The sequence below is a fragment of the Vigna angularis genome, chromosome 11, assembly GCF_016808095.1.
Source record: "Vigna angularis cultivar LongXiaoDou No.4 chromosome 11, ASM1680809v1, whole genome shotgun sequence".
Lineage (NCBI taxonomy): Eukaryota > Viridiplantae > Streptophyta > Magnoliopsida > Fabales > Fabaceae > Vigna > Vigna angularis.
The window spans coordinates 22,085,327-22,102,719 of record NC_068980.1 but is presented as its reverse complement, the minus strand read 5'-3'; the positions used below and the strand labels follow the sequence as shown (position 1 = coordinate 22,102,719).

General features: G+C 32.7%; 2 protein-coding genes across 7 annotated transcripts; one reads left to right on the top strand and one right to left on the bottom strand.

Annotated features, from left to right (window-relative positions):
• The first annotated feature begins 4,770 nt into the window (after positions 1-4,770).
• On the top strand, positions 4,771-11,767 carry LOC108332460 (GPI mannosyltransferase 1). Of its 6 annotated transcripts, XR_008246265.1 has the most exons (7): positions 4,774-4,976; positions 5,565-5,837; positions 6,640-6,822; positions 8,416-8,948; positions 9,118-9,428; positions 9,538-10,740; positions 11,532-11,767. XR_008246265.1 is itself a non-coding variant. In XM_017567729.2 (6 exons), the coding sequence occupies exons 2-6, from the start codon at positions 5,567-5,569 to the stop codon at positions 11,533-11,535; spliced, it is 1,302 nt and encodes a 433-aa protein (XP_017423218.1). In that variant the 5' UTR covers positions 4,771-4,923; positions 5,565-5,566; the 3' UTR covers positions 11,536-11,767. The 6 variants fall into 6 exon arrangements, 5 of the variants coding, with proteins under 5 accessions (XP_017423218.1, XP_017423219.1, XP_052727208.1 ...); XM_017567729.2 differs by lacking the exon at positions 9,538-10,740 and having other exon boundaries at positions 4,771-4,923; XM_017567730.2 differs by lacking the exon at positions 9,538-10,740 and having other exon boundaries at positions 6,652-6,822.
• A 1,176-nt stretch (positions 11,768-12,943) lies between these two features.
• On the bottom strand, positions 12,944-17,393 carry LOC108332480 (beta-hexosaminidase 2). The gene is made up of 2 exons (XM_017567766.2): positions 16,488-17,393; positions 12,944-14,071 (listed from the first exon to the last, which is right to left on the bottom strand). Exons 1-2 carry the CDS (start codon positions 17,317-17,319, stop codon positions 13,122-13,124), a joined length of 1,782 nt encoding a protein of 593 aa, XP_017423255.1. The 5' UTR covers positions 17,320-17,393; the 3' UTR covers positions 12,944-13,121.

Genomic DNA, 17,393 nt, shown 5'->3' with positions numbered 1-17,393 from the left:
AATATTTACAAAAGCAATGATTTCCTTGGCATACAGACAAAGCCAAGGAGATCACACTTTATTCATAAAACACTCTTCTACAAATAAACTCACTCTATTGTTTGTCTATGTGGATGATATGATTATTGCAGGAGATGATGAAACAAAAAAATTGACATTTAAAGATAAATTGGCAGCTCAATTTGAAATGAAAGACCTAGGAAAACTCAAATATTTTCTTGGAATAGAGGTTGCCTACTTCAAGAACAGAATTTTCATCTCCCAAAGGAAATATGTACTTGATCTCCTCAAAGAAACAGGAAAGTTGGGATGTAGAACCTCAACAGTTCCTATAAAACAGAATCACAAAATTGGAAGTGAAGAAAGTGCTCTTGTAGAGAAGGCCCAATATCAGAGATTGGTAGGAAAATTGATTTATCTATCACACACAAGACCAGACATTGCTTATGCAGTTAATGTTGTGAGCCAATTTATGCATGATCCAAAAAAGACCCACATGCAAGCAGTTGACAAAATTCTCCAATACTTGAAGTCAAGTCGAGAAAATGGGCTATTATTCAAAAGAGAAGACACATTGACTATGAAGATATAAACTGATGTTGATTATGCAAGTTCTATTACTGATAGAAAATATACTTCTGGGTATTGTGTATTTCTTGGAGATAGTATGGTAACATGGAGAATCAAAAAGCAAGATAGAGTATCATGTTCTAGCGCAGAAGCTGAATTTCGAGCTCTTGCTCAAGGAATGTGTGAAGGACTCTGGATGAAAATCATTTTGGATGATCTTAAAGTTAAAGTGGAGAACTTGGTGCAACTACACTGTGACAATAAGTCTGCCATGAGCATAGCCCATAATCCAGTACAACATGACAAAATCAAACACATTGAGATTGACAGACATTTCATCAAAGATAATCTTGATAGAGGCTTTATGATTACAACTCATGTTCCTACAGAACTTCAAATAGCATATATTTTTACAAAAGGGCTTCCTCCGGGTAGATTTCAAGATCTTGTAGGTAAGTTGGGAATAATTGATATTCATTTACCAACTTGAGGGGGAGTGTTGTAATTAGAGAAGATATCTTTAAAATCTTCCTAACTAGAGAAAATAAATATATAATCTTCTATTTTATTTTTACCTAGTTCCCCTATTTCCCATTTTAGGATAATTAGATTGTTACAAATAGAAGATATGAAAATGTATTTTTTATGATTCTGAATAATAAAATCAGTCTTATTTTCAACTGTATGTTGTTCTTGTTGGTGTCTATTCAGCATGGATAATAAGGAACTAATCCAAGGTCAGGTCAAGTTGCATGTTCCAAGAGAGAAAATGGTAGGAAACATATACTTGGTTTAGCTTAGAGTAACAATAAGCAACATTGTAACTTGCAACTGCAGCTTGCTTAGGTTCTGGCTTTGATCCCAAAATAGACTCAAATTTCTCTAGTGCTTCATTATAACTTTCATTCTTTCAGCATTTAATCCAGGAACAGAGTGCACAATAACATTATCAGTGAGATAGCATCATTTGTTAGAATTTTAACCGAGATATGATGAAAATTGAGATTTTGGAAAGAGAAGCAGGTATTTTCTTTAACCAGTTATTTAGGCCCTTGGCCATATTTAGGTAAGGTTTCAATCAATGACTGAGCAACAGAACAACATTTAGGATTCAAAACTAAAATTTCCAGAATAATTGCCGATGAAAGGCAATATATCAATCATCAATTGGAGACAATTGTTTGATACTATATTCAGAATGTTTCTTAGTTCTTCCAAAGATGTTGCATTTCATCCCTTTCGAAGAATAGACTAATATTCTGAAATGTTAAGGGCTAGACAAACAAAGGATAGAAAGGAATATAAATGTAAAAAAAGAATGATTTTGGATTGCTAATTCTTACTTATATAGTTGCAATCCTTCTCTCAAATCCCTTTGTCTGCGTTCTTTCTGTTTTTTTTTTCCTCAAATCATTTAACATCTGAAATTTTGCATGTTTGAGAATTGGCAATGAATGTTTATACCCGCATGCAGCAGTGACATGTCTATGTAGAAGTCAAAACATCTCATACACGTATATAGGGCTAGACAAAAATAATTGATATGTACTGTACTATAGTTAATTATACTATATTATATTAAAAAAACGGATCTACTTTTACTAAAAGTTAAGTATATTGTTTTATGGTTTAGTTTTTAAAAACTGAACTTATAACATTTTCAGTATGAAAACTGTATCTACTCTTTCCTCTTCTCCAGGTTAAGAAAACATTACAAAACCAATACTTGGATCGGTTAACTGTGCTTGCTTCGGTATCACAGACCCAAAACGGTGTCGTCGTCTACCCACTGTTCAGAGTTAAGTTTCGGGGAACGCCTACCATGACATGTCAGAATAAACTTTTCCTTATAATAAATAAAATAAAATAATGTTGGTTAAATTTTTTTTCCCATGAAAGAGGAGTTATTCGTTTTTATTTTTAATTTTTGTAATTAATCTTCTATGATTTTTTTGCCTTGGTTTTATTTCAGGTTGTTAAATATAACCATAATGTCGATATTGTATAAAGCCATAAAAAATACCATATTTATAATGTCACATTAAGAAAAGGTTTTGGATAATAAAACATGGGCTTAAATATTATTTTGTTTTTATTTTTAATTAGTGTATTTCACGTGTCGTTTTAGTTAATAAAGTTTTAATTTTGTTAATTTTCATAATTATTTTGTTCTAATTTTGCATATTAATTTTTATCGATTAGAACTTTTTGATATAGCTTCTGTTACATTTTCCTTAGTTTAGTAAGTCATATAGTTCTACATAGTTAACCGTTACTTTGTTATTAGATAGTGTTAAAATCAGATTTTAGAACTAGTGCAGTGTTAAAATTAGTACAATTCAGTTTAAAATTAGTATAGTTAGTAGTTCAGTTCAATTTATATTGTAGTTTAGTATAGTATAGTTCAGTTTGATAAAACAAAAAACAGTTTGATAAAACAAAAAACAGTTCAGTTCAATTCAGTTTAAACAAATTAGTTTTTAGTTCAGTACAGTTTTTAGTAGTGCAGTGCACTTGAGTTTCATTTGCCCACCCCTACATGTATACATATAATCCAAGAATAATTCAAAACATGAAATTCAACCAATAGAAGGACATAATACTTGAAAATCCATGTCATTTGGAAATTGATATAAAATTGCATAAATTATATAATAGAACATGAAGAATCATTGTTAGTGACTTTCAACATCTTCAAAAACTTTAGATTCATCAATAATTCCCTCATGACCAAAAATATCTTCTACAATTTCATCTATCATAACCAATTGAAATATAATCAAACAACTAGTCTAGAGTTAATAATTTAATATAAAATAATGTTAAAAATAATAACATATAAACTTACCATTAGGATTTTTCAGAAAACTCATACAGCCAATTTTGACTACAAATCACATTTGCATATGTTTAGAAAGAACGGAACTTCTATATTTTGAAAATACATGCACATCAAACTGACTCTAATGTCACGATAGTAATAAGAATACTAAATACATCTTGAATCATTATAAACAATATAACAAATTTTTTTAGTTTTTTAATATTTAAGCACATCAAAATCTTCACTTTCTTCATCATATTGTTGGTATATCTTTTTTTTTTTCTGTACAACCAATATGCTATTAGCAATGCCTAACATAAACTTTTCGATAAGAAAAAAATTGTAATTACCAGTATTATTTTTCTCTTATAATCTTAATAGTTACATTGTTGAAATCATTTATCATATTTTAACCTTTAACTACCATTTTTAATTAGCTGTTACAACTTTATCTATACTCTGCAAATCATTTAGCTTCTCCTAGAGCAATTTATCTTTTCAGTTCATTTACAACTTTATATATATATATATATATATATATATATATATATATATATATATATATATATATATATATATATATATATATATATATATATATATATATATATATATATATATATATATATATATATATATATATATATATATCACTCACAATTTATCCTTTCAGTTTATTTAATTTTTTTATACAATAATTTCTGCGCCAATAAAGATATAAGGATTAGTTCTTCATAGAACTTGTATTTTATTTTACTACCTTAAAAACAAAAAACAAAGGTTATCATGTCAACAGTATAAACATTTCAGTTTATTTAATTTATTTACACCATAATTTTTGTGTAAGTGAATATATTAAGATTAGTTATTCAGAAGTTTGTGTTTTATTTTACGAAATATAAAAGGAAAGGTTATTATTTTAAAATATAATTAAAAGTAAAATGGAAAAATAATTTGTATACGTTACAAAATAATTCTTTATTATATATGCTTATAAATTTTAAATATATATTATTATAAATACTTACGTATTTGTTTATTAATTTAAACATTTGTATTTATGTAATATTTTTAAAATAAAAAATATATAAAAAAATTATTCTTTAGCATATGCAGTTAGTTAATAATAAAAACGATTTTTTTTATATAAAATAATTTTTATAAATTAATTTATAAACATATTAATTTAATTTATGAAAATATTGGTTTTTTTTCTTTTAATGTTTTTTCTTAAAAACCTTTAAGAAGAACTCGTAAAAACACTCAAATTCGCTTATCATTAAATTAATTATAATTCATGGAAACATTTATTTATTTTAAAAGTTCTTTCTTGTCCAATGATAATTTAAGTTAATAATTTTTAATTATCTCTTTTGGCTCGTAACTTTTCCATTACTCGCGCTAGAGTTGTTCACACTGGTTTAGATTTTCGGTTTAGTCCTGTTAAGCGTTGTTCAATTGGTTTTCGGGTCAAACTATCTGTTGAACCGAACCGATCCGATCTGCAGTGTGCTTGTTCGTCATCTCAGGTTTTGATTCATTTTCTCGCTGAAGCTATCGGCTCTGTTTTCAAAGACCATTTGTGAGTAATTTTGTGTTTTCTCGTTTGAATTTTTATGGCTTCAGATCTTAGATTTTATCAGAGTGACGAACCATAAGATGGTTTTGTTCTTTTTCATATATGAGTAGCAACTTAAAGTGTTTCCGCTTTCAGTTTTATTCAATTCTTAGTATATTTAGTATGTGAAGCCGTTTCCTTGGGGTGCTCCTGAGATGGTAATGTAAGCTTTTATTTCATGTTCTGCTATTTTTGCAGTATCGTGAATAGTTTACTCTGACCATTGCAATGCTATTTTTATTTATTGACATTTTCTTTGGAAAAACTAATGAAGTTTAATTTATAGATAATATCGAAAATGTCTTATTCAGAGACTGGGGAGAATGAGAGAGACTTGTTATCTAAGTAGTGTATCCTTGTTTATAATTTATAATACAAGACTAGATTATGGAAACCATTTAATTTTTTATAGGAAAGAGGAAATTTAATTTTTAATAGGAAACAGGAAATTTAATTCAGAGTTAAATAGCATATTTAAGTAATATTGAGGTAATTGTGATTATGAAGCTGACCAGTTCTTTTTCTGATGTACGTTTTGTTGTTAACTTTCAGCAATGACATCCTTAGATATTCGTTCACTGCTTGTATTCTCTGCCATTTTTCGAGTTATTTTGATTGTGTATGGAGAGTGGCAAGATACTCATATGGAGGTTAGATACACTGATGTTGACTACCTTGTCTTTTCTGATGCTGCTGCTTTAATGGCTGTGGGTGATTCCCCCTATAAGAGAACCACTTATCGCTATTCCCCTTTGCTTGCCTTTCTTCTCATTCCAAATTCATTTATCCATCGCTCCTGGGGAAAGTTCCTTTTCTCTGCTTCAGGTATGGTCAAGCTTTTGAATGCAATCTCTGCTTACATTCTTTTTCAGTCACCAAGTTAAAGCAAGATTGATGAACTATGTGTGGCATTAATTTTTAAAACTTAAGATATAAAAATTCGGTTCCTTAAGAATGAGGGTTACACTTTAGGGACAAAAGTGCTACTAGACTGGTAAACTGTTAATTGAAAAATCAACCAAGCGAATTTCAACAACTTTATGTTTTGTATATTATGTCTGTGAATGTTATCACAGTGTCAGTCATTGGTTTTCCAATCATCAGTCACAATTTTGCACTTTTGTCTAGCCTATTGACAGGGCAGCAAATTGTCTTCCTTCCCTGACCCAAGGAGTATGCTTCAATATGAAAACAATAAAGTTGTTGTTTGTTTAAAGAATTGAATGTAATGGCTTACTATTAGTCAACATTAAGCCTAGTGACTGACCCATGGTTGGGGGTAGGAATGATAAGAAGTTGTGTTACTAGATAGAGTATGACCAATTGAGTGAGGGCTTCAAAGTCACTCCGAATATTGGAGATAACATGCCTACAGGCATTGGTTTGGGTCGCAACCAATGTAGCCTGGTGTAGTCAGAGAAAAAGGTTATTTCCAATAAAACCAAAATGATGGGAAAGTATAAAAGAAATAGTGTTTGACTTGGGATTTGAAAATTTTTCATTATTTGTGAAAAAGTGACCATTTTTCCCCTTGCATTATTTCAAATCAATATGCTGTTACCTAATGAATATGGTAATTATTTTTCCAGTCATTATACCTAAGCAAATGTCATCTTATAAAATGCAGATATACTTGTAGGATATTTCATATATTATATTCTAAAGCTACGGAAGGCTCCAGAAAATATGTGCAACATTTCTGTCATGGCATGGCTCTTTAATCCATTTACCTTCACCATTGGGACACGTGGAAACTGTGAGCCTATTGTTTGTGCAGTGATATTGTGGATCATGATCTGTCTTTTGAAAGGTGTGGTTCTGTATCTGTATTAGCTTAAATTGATATAGTTGGATTGTTTGGTTTGTCATCTTTTAATATGAACACTCCGCATGTTCTAACAACTGGAATAGTTTTTAGATGATTAACTGGTGGCCTTCTCTAAAACATAAAGAAGAAAGCACTTTTGATAATAAATTTTATAATCAGTGTACTATTGAGAATCTTTCAAAAGTAATTTTCCATCTTCCCATTTTTCCAAACACTGTCCACTGAAAAGCAAAATCTTTTCATTTCATTCTTTGCTCATTAATTTCATCTCCTATCAAACATTCTAAGAGCTAAAAACTAGAGATTTGGTACACTCTGTCTTATACCAACTAGTAGCTAACTTTTAGCTGTGTAATTACTTAAAAAAAAAATACCTTTTTAATCTTTTGTGTGAGTAGGACACATAAGGACGAGTCTTACATTTGATTTTGCTTGCTAATTGGTTGATAAGGCAGAGAGAGGTTGGTCATTATGGGATAAACTATCCAAAATATACACATACACACACATACTTATACACTTGATTTGTGTAAGGAAATACTATTACTGAAGAAAATCTACTTTTGGGTATTGTGTGTTTCTTCACGTGAAGGAGTAAAAAGCATGATAGAGTATCTCGTTCTAGTGCAGAAGCCGAATCCCGAGCTCTTGCTCAAGGAATGTGTGAAGGACTCTGGATGAAAATCATTTTGGATGACCTTAAAGTCAAGGTGGATAACCCTGTCCAACTACATTGTAACGATAAGTTTGCCATGAACATAGCCCATAATCCAGTACAACATGACATAACCAAACATATTGAAATTGACAGACATTTCATCAATGATAATCTAGACAGAGGCTTTGTGATTACAACTCATGTTCCTATAGAACTTCAGATAGCAGATATGTTTACAAAAGGGTTCCCTTCGGGTAGATTTCAAGATCTTGTAAGCAAGTTGGGAATGATTGATATTCATTTACCAACTTGAGGGGGAGTGTTGTAATTAGAGGAAATATCTATAGAATGTTCTTAATTAGAGAAAATATTTATAAAATCTTCCTAATTAGAGAAAATAGGTGTATGATCTTCTAGATTATTTTTTAGTACATTGTTTCCTGATTTCCCGTTTTTAGAAGATTAGATTATTTTATGAATGAAAATAATAAAATCATTCTCTTTTTCAAGTTAGTAGAATTCCTACTATAATTAAAGAATTGCATGAATCACCTCTAGGAGGTCACAGACTTTCACACTCTCATAGTAGGAGTTTTATACTGGGAAGGTATGAGAAGAGATGTTAAGGCTTTTGTAATGCAGTGTGAACATGGCCAATATTAACATCCTCTTGATCATGTTGTCAACTGAATTAAGTTATACCTATTAGTGTGTGATTTTATGGTTTCACTATAATGCATATTTATACTTACTATGTTAAATTTTAGAGCTGCATAGCTTAAAATCCTGGCTCTATCATTGCTGGTTGATACACAATGAAAACCCTTTTTTCGTAAAAGGTAGAAGCATTAGATATTTGCCTTTCTCTTGGTGCCTTAATGATATGCCTTTTTTCACTTTTTGTCTCTGGTTTGCAGGTAATGTGTTACAGTCAGCATTTTGGTATGGACTTGTTGTCCATTTCAGGATTTATCCTATAATTTACTCTATTCCTATAATCCTGGTTCTTGATCCGAACTTCTTCCCATCTAATCAGAAACCTGTCCTAAGGAACTGGAGTGCTGTTCAAGGAGAGAGACCTAAAGATGGAAGTGGCTCGCATACTTTACACAATCTATTTAAAAGCATATTCACGTGGAACAGGGTGGTATTTGGACTGGTCTCAGGATTGGTTTTCCTCTTTTGTACTGGTCTTTTCTACTGTTTATATGAGTGGGAATTCCTACACGAGGCTCTGTTGTACCATCTTACTAGAACTGATCCAAGGCATAACTTCTCCATCTATTTCTATCACATATATCTTCATTATGGGTATGATACTTCAGTGGTGGAAAAGCTTATCTCCTTTTTGCCCCAATTTTTGGTTCAGCTGGTTCTTATCTTCTGCTTTGCACAAGATTTGCCATTTTGCATATTTGTGCAGACCGTGGCCTTTGTGGCATTCAATAAGGTTTGTCAAGTTACATTTAATTAAAGTCCCGCTTGTGGACTTCAGAGAGTCAGATTGTTTATTTCAAGCAGAGTCATATCTGTAGTGGAGGCTTGGAGGCCTTCTGGTTATGGTCCCTTTTGCATGTTTCCTTATATTATAACACATCTGATTTCTGTATATTTTGCAGGTGATTACAGCTCAGTATTTTGTTTGGTTCTTTTGCTTGTTGCCTCTAATACTTCCTTGGAGTAAAATGAAACTTAGATGGGATGGGTTATCTTGCATTCTTTTGTGGATTGGGGCTCAGACCCATTGGTTGATGTGGGGCTACCTGCTTGAGTTCAAGGGTAAAAATGTCTTCTTGCAGCTTTGGGCAGCAAGCTTACTGTTTCTAGCAGCCAACATATACATCCTTGTCATGATTATTCGTAACCATAGATATGCTTCAGTTTTCAAAGCTTTAGAGTATGCTAACTCCAAGAATGCAGCTAAGCTTGAGTGAGTAACCTTGACGCTAAATGATTTCAATTCAATTTTTATTCTTGTGCTTATTACATGTTGCCCTCTTCTGTTTTTGGAAGTTAACAATGCAAATTCATGACTGCAGTTGAAGTTGAGAACCAACAATCATGTCAAAATTCGTGGACTATTATATTTTAAACGTGAAAAACAAATTGGTGAAATCGATGTATTCTTGTTATGTTAATCCTGTAATCTTTTTTCAATGCATTATCTTAATCAATGAATATGTTTTTATCGCTGTCAGCCTTTTGTTAAATTGTTATTGATCTGAACTTGTAGAATTGACCTTAAGATCTTTCGAGAAACTCTCCTTATTCTCCTCTGCTGTATTTGAAAACATGTCAGTTACAATTTACAAATTGATGTTTAATCAAGGGTCAAAATTCCTGCCAAGTAACCCCTGAATCTGAACTAGTTTTAAGGACCAAACTTGCCCACTGGTTTTATCCCTAAATCTAGACGGTAGGGCCAGTTCGTCTGATTGTAAGGAGTCAAGGAGAAAGTGTAATTTACATAAAGCATCAGAACGTCCTAATGGTTAAATTGACAGGATTGTTGGAAATAGAGCAGTTGTTGAATATATTATTAGTTCTAGCATAACAGAGATATAGATTTTTAAGAGTAAAGAAGCCAATGGGAAGCATGACAAAAACTTGCATATCAAACCAACAGCTAATGTTCTTCAGGCGTCAATTGCATACTCCTCCGACATTTTCTTGATTACTGGACAATTTAATACATTGCCAAACTTTACCCAAACAAACATGGTAGACGAGAATTGTCATGAAATGAAGATAAAAGGATGTTGGTATCAGAGGTGTACCATGTGAGATGTGGTGTACCTAAACAACATCAAGTCATTGCTCTTTGAATTTATTACTGCTTTAAAAGGGTATCTGAGATTCGTCAACTACAACCTGTAAAAAAGGCGAGGGATATTCTCATTTGGGAATTTGCGTGCCGGTCCTTAGTGTTTTCAGGCTTAGGCAAAGCTTAGTTGAAATGAGACCACACATTGAGATGAAGCCACACAGAAAACCTTAGTGGCCAAACTTCATGGCTCATTCTGCAAACATTCTGCCAGCCTTCTGATGCTGAAGAAGATTGTATCTCCCAAAGTGTGGTGAGGTTAGAAACATGGGACTCGTTGGGGTCCTGTTTCTGTGAGCTTGAGGTTTTCTAATGTTGAAACCCTAGAGGCCTAAGGTATGGTAAGACTAAGGTTGTCCTTTGGCCATTGGAGCGAAGTCAGATTAGACAAATGGCAACCACCTCCAATGCCAAAAAGGTACCATGGCTCCTGCAGTTTCACATATTTTTGGACCAACTGGTCGGTATCAATATGTTTTTTGTATGTTTTAGCAAATTGGTGTATATGACCATAGTAGTCCCTAATTTATGTGGTGAGTTAAATATATATTACTAAACTAATGAGTGATGACATTGATATTATTAAATATAGTGAAAAACTATATATGAAATTAATCTTGTGTAGAAAATATACATAGGATACTTGTTTATAATGAAGGAAATATGGATTAAGTTCAAAATACAAACTAAAGAATAATAATAAAGTAACAGAAGAAACTGAAGATAAAAGATAAATATAAGATATCTAATAATCTAAGATGTTAACATATACGAAGGCTTGTCATGAAATTTAGACAAATGTGCTGATGGGTCACTTGTACTGTCCATGTTTTTACATTGTTGTTTTTGTTGATGCATAATCTTGTAGCTTGAAAGATGGCTACATAGAAGTTCTTAAATGAATTAGCAGGCCTTAAAACTCGAACAACCTAATGACAATAGAGTTTCAAAATATTTAATCCGTATTGAGAATGAAATGTATCCCAAGTGTCTATTGGATTGCTTGCTTATTATCAGTGACTAATTTAAATAGCATATTCAATTAAAATAACTACATTTATCCTAGCTGGATAGAAGAGGTTCAGGACTGTATTGTAATCAATTCTTGTTATAGAATCATTCACATCGTACTAGATTTCTGTACTGATCATACTGACAAGTTAGTACATATTGACTAATATTTCTGGTTCCTTTATTTTTTTTTTCTAGATGATGATGGGGGACATAGAAGAGGAGGATACCACACGTAGCGGTCAACCTCGCTATAGCGGGATAAATTATAGAGGGGTAGTCACTATTTTGAATTTTTTATGTAGTTTATATCATGTATACTAAACACATTTATATTAACAATGATCTTAACAAAAAATACAAAAATATACTAACGAGTCAAATTCAAGTTTCCTATATAGGAATAACTAATGATTCATCACTCTTTTTAAATCTACTAGAAGTTGTTAAGAGTTTGAGATTTAGAATATAATGTCTTTGTTTAGATTTTTTTTTTCTTTGAAATTAACACATGCTGCCGTCAAAACTGTTTTAGCTCACTATTTGGTCAACTATGACTGTTGCACTAAATTGCTGCACTAGCTTCACTATGAACTCCTATAGTTGACAAGGGCCACTCTCCCACTATAATGACACTAGCATGCTAAAACTTTGATCCTTGCTTTCATTATTATGTATGGACAGACATTCTGAAAGCTTACTTTGCCTGACAATGTTGTCTTTGTTTCAGTTAGACCTTTCTGCCATGGTTATGCATACATTATTGAGCTCTATAATTTTTAAAGAAATACACACCTTTTATGTTTGTATGTCCAGTTTACAAAATGATAAAATCTTGGGTTCTTCTCGCCAATACGTTGCAATTGGTTTTTGGCAGGTGCAACTTTTCTCTCGTTTTAGTCTAATAGTAGCTGTATAGCTGTTTCTTTTGGAAGGAATACAATTTTTTTTTGTAATGCATCTAAAAAGTAAGGCTACGTGTGTTTATTCATGGCATATATGCTCTCTTATGTATTGATGTAACTTGAAGTTTCTTTCGAGAACGAAAGTGGAAAGCATAAAAATACATATACATGAAGAGCAAGAGGATATTTTCGCCCAATGAATAGGAAAAAGTTGCTTTGAGATGGAACAACCTTCCCAACTTTCACACGACTAAAGTGTCATTCCTGTCTAATATTTATATTGTACGAAATTTTAGTAATGAGATTCTAAAAGATAAATTAGCGATTCCCATTAATAAGATAACATGTTCCATATATATTAAAAGAAAATAGATCTGTACTTCACATTTAAAAAAAAGTTGAATTGAAGCATATGCACTGGTCAATTGATTTTAGTGATAAAACAAACAAGCAATTATTCTTTCAGGAGAACCACACAGCAGCTGGCAAATTAAATTCAAGTTTAGGAGATGGTTAGCCATAATAGTCCCTACTTTTATTTAGGTTAAATTTAAAATTTGATTTGAACATATAATATTACATTTTTTTTTATAGGAACATTTTCTGCTGAATACTCACATCAGAACAACGTTAAAATAGTTTACCTACAAAAAAAATGTTAATATAAGGATCAAAGTGAAGTGTAAATTTGTATCACAGGAGAACTTCAACAAAAGAAAATATTGTTAACTACAATGAGTATTTCATGTAAGAAACAAAGTTTAGACTTTTTTTCATACAAAAAAGATATGATGTGTAATCACTATTTAGTTTCTATTGAGCCTTATTTTCATTACTAAATTTTCAATTCTTTCTTTCACTTTGTGACAAAGGAGGAATGGAACTAAACTGGATGCTGTGTGTTACACATGCCAGGATTCTTAACACACCAAAGTGGCTGAATTGGCTCAGCCCCTATTCCTCTGCTTACCATTCTGCTTCTCCATTCATTCAGTCTATCTGTGGCCTCTGCATATCTCTTCACACCCTTTTCATCCCTATTTCCTGACCACAGTGACTCAGCCATTGCAGAAGCTCTTGGCCAAACTCTTCCATCCAAAACACTTGCATCAGCTTGTTCAGACCACAGTGCCACTTCTCCACCCAAAACCAACTTTGCTTCTTCCTCACTCAACCCATATGTTATGTCATAGTTGTATATGGTTTGCCATGTCTTAAAGGGTGCACACCAAGACCCACCATTGCCTGTGTTTCCATCTTCTTGCTTGTCATAAGCACTGTTGTTTCCAACATAGGTGCCATGTCCACAATCCAGATAATAGAATTCTGCAGATGACACAATGGTTCTGTATCCTGCAGAAACTATCTTCTTAGTGTGATCATGTCCATTGAGCCATGTCTGCAAAATCACATGCTCCTTTGGAAGGATTGTGGATGCCACATGCACTGTGTCATCTAGTAAAACATCTTCCCAATAGATAACAGTGCGGTTGAGGGAAACAATGTAAGGGAGGGTGTTGTTGATATACTTCTCAAGAACTTGGTTGAGGGTTCCACCATTTGATAGATGCTTCTGAATTGTGGAGTCAGTTTTCCAGCAACCTGGTACTATCTCATCAGCACCTGAGTGGAAAAATGGTTCTGGGAACAATGTGGTTATGTCATGTATGACATTCTTTAGAACTTGGTATGTCTTGGGGTTTAAGGGGTTCAAGTGTCCTGTTCCTGGTTGTGAAGCTAGCCTTTCAGACCAATCACTTCCAGCTGGCCACCAGAACATGTTGGCACAAGTTACAATCTCAGGGTGGCCTAATGCCCATGATGCTGTGTGTCCTGCATATATATAAGTGATTAGCATAGTTCTCAGAATTTCTATCTTGTAAAGTTAAATTGTGTAAGAGAAAAGAGAATGATAAGAAATGAATTTTAAGCTTAACTAAATACTATAAAACTTTGTAAGGTGAGATTATTTATATATTATAAACACATCTTATCTTTAGTTGACGTAGGATCCAACACGAAAAGGTATGATTTTCAATCAAACATACTGTCACTGCTAAAACAATGTTTCAAACTTTGTAATCATAAAAAAAGCCTTGTTTATTGACCTTATGGTTACACTACTTTTAAGCGAGGTTGTAACTGCAAAGAATTTGACATTCTAATGGTGACTTGCAGTTCACTTTTCATTCTTATTTTCCTTCTCTAAAAGTGTTCAAGGAGAAATTCTCCAAACATTATGAAATAAGAAAAAGAAAATACTAACACCTAAAATAAAGTTCCTGCCTTATCAGCAATGAAGATAAGGATCATAGAAAAAGGAATCTTTTAAGTAACCCAATAGTCATTGGGGTGTTGCTCCCTCCACCACCCCAAGTAATTTTGCACATCTCCACTATTTTCTTTTATTCCAAAAATACTTTACACTTCCCCACTATATTCTTTTATTTCAAAAATATCCTACACCTTCCCACTATCCTCAACAATCTTTCTCTTTCTCTCTCTACATTAATGGAACATTTATATGGCTTAAATTTAAACATGTGATATATTGCAAAATATAAAATTGAGAGGAAACTTCAATAATAGTGTTTCTACCACTTCCATTTTATAAAATTAAAGGTTAGATGCAAATACAAAATAATAAACATAATAATATTAATAGTAAATAATATATTATTATTATTATTATTATTATTATTATATACTAACTTTATAATGACGAAAGAACTAAATAAATACCAAATCTTTAACAAATAACTTTTCTTTTATATTTTAAGTATTTAATAATATTTTTATATTATTTATCTAATAAATTAAATACTTTATTCAAGTTATTTGAGTCAAACATGTCGATAAGTTAAAACATAATATAATGTTAAAAATTATAGATATTAAATGTAAAAAAAACACACATATATATATATAAACATTTTTCTGGAAATTTAGAACAAAATTTTACCATTTATTAAGTGATTTAAAGAAAAAAAAAATATATGGAACAGTGAAAATAAGATTGAATCAAGCTTATTTAAGGGAAAGTGTAAATAAAATTTTGCAATATATCACAAGTTTAAATCTGAAACATGTGAATGCTCTATTAATGTGGAGAGAGAAAGAGAAAGATTATTGAATATAGTGGGGAAGTGTAGGGTAATTTTGGAATAAAAAAAATAGTGGAGAGGTATAAAGTATTTTTGGAATAAAAGAAAATAGTGAAGAGGTGCAGGAGCACTTGGTGTAGGGAGCAATACCCTGGTCATTGTAGTGGGATCCCCATTCAGACATAAACTGTGCAAACTGGTTCACTTCATTCAACACAATGGTAGGATCCCATTCATAATTTTATATAAGATATCAATCTACTATTCAGGGTAATAGTTCAAACACATTAGTAATGAAAGTTGCTCTGTTGTGCAGAATGAAGAGAATGATCTTCCTAAACTTGTAACATTCTTTTTGTTACAAAGAAAGTGTCTTCCTAACCTGGAATGAGATGCATAAATATTTGGTATCATCAGTATAAGGCCATGTCTCTCAACTGCTATTTGTTTGAAACTCTAACAGGGTAAAATATAAACTTAAACAACGTTATCACTTTGCCAGTTGTTTTGACAAACACATAAGCACCACAAAGTAAGAGTCAGCATGAACTTGATGGAAACATGCTTTTCATGAAAAAAGTCAGTCAATGAATTAATGAAAATGAAAAAGCAGAATGAATCCTCTCGTGCTCACACCTTGTGTTTATGTTTCTGCTTCTGCATACATGATTAGACATTAAAATGGTGCAGATATATGTAGACACATCATTTGAACATAACCTTTCAGATACTAAAATGTGACGCGCCAAGAAAATGGTGCTGCAAGAAATTACAATTGGTTAATTACTCAACCGATTACTGCTATTCTTTTTTGTTTATCCACTATATCACGAAGTACAAAGGTTCATTTAAAAAAGCAACACCATCTAACCATACTCTTCTATTTACACAGACAACAACAGTATGAACAAGGAATTTGATCATATGAATAAGGAATTTGACTATGTAGCAACCACAACATACCATGATAGTCTAATTACTGTAATTACAAACATCTGGTTTAATTCCTAGAAAAGACCAACATGGGGAGAGGAACAGAACAGCTAAGTAATCAGCCAATTAATCAATTCAGCACCGTTTTTCAAGTTAGGAAATTTTCTAGAAACCAAGAAAAAGCCTCCAAAGTAAAAGAAATTGTTTCTAACCAGGTGTGTCAATCTCAGGAATCACACGAACCCCGTGATCAAGGCCAAATTCTACAAGTGTTTTCACATCCTCGGGTGTGTACACCATGTGAGGTGCATAAGCTCCCTTTTCAGCCAACACAGGCTCTAAAGGCAGCACCAAAGGGAAAGATTCTGCGTCCGTGAGATGCAAATGGAGCACGTTGAGCTTGTTCATGCTCATGGCTTCCACTGTCCTCAACAAGTCTTTCATGGGGTAGTAGTTCCTTGCAGTGTCCACCAGCAGTCCACGGTGAACAAAGAGTGGAAAATCCCACACTTCCACTCCCACTGCGATCTTCGTGGGACAATCCCATACGAGTTGGGAGAAAGTCTCCAAACCTCGCATGGCACCCCACACAGTCTCAGCAGTGAGAGTGGCATGAGAAGGGAGGATGGAGAGAGTGTAGGACTCGTTTACTCCGTGAACAAGTCCCGCATGAGGGTCGACCACTTCAATACTCAAATTTTGCAGCGGTGGAAGGTCCTTGGAGATCTTGACTCCAAGAGGCACAAGAGGGTGGTGGTGTTCTGATTTGATGAGGGTGTGGTAGTGAGAGATGGCGGCAGAGAGGTGTTTGTTGCGGTGGATGGTGGTGGTGATAATGGTGAAGGAAGAAGAGAGGAGGGTGGTTTGGTACGGTGGGGACCATGTGAGGTTCCTTGGTTTGGGCCACAGATTGATGATGGGGGTGGTTGATGCTTCTGCATAATCGTTGAACCTTATGCATGACAAAAGTAAAAGTAGTAGAAACAATCTTAGAAACATGGTTGATTCTCCTTGCATCATCATCATGTTCATGTTCATGTTCATGTGATGTGAGACACTGTTGGGAATGTTTTGCCCTCTGGGTTTCAGGGAGCAGAATTTTTTATCTAATAAAGATT

Excerpts from the sequence above, each read along its gene's own strand:
- LOC108332460 (XM_017567729.2), top strand. The coding sequence starts at position 5,567 with ATGACATCCTTAGATATTCGTTCACTGCTTGTATTCTCTGCCATTTTT. Across the intron at positions 5,838-6,639 it reads GTTCCTTTTCTCTGCTTCAG|ATATACTTGTAGGATATTTC; the intron begins GTATGGTCAAGC and ends TATAAAATGCAG. Across the intron at positions 6,823-8,415 it reads CATGATCTGTCTTTTGAAAG|GTAATGTGTTACAGTCAGCA; the intron begins GTGTGGTTCTGT and ends TCTGGTTTGCAG.
- LOC108332480 (XM_017567766.2), bottom strand. The coding sequence starts at position 17,319 with ATGAACATGAACATGAACATGATGATGATGCAAGGAGAATCAACCATG. Across the intron at positions 14,072-16,487 it reads TCCTGAGATTGACACACCTG|GACACACAGCATCATGGGCA; the intron begins GTTAGAAACAAT and ends ATATATATGCAG.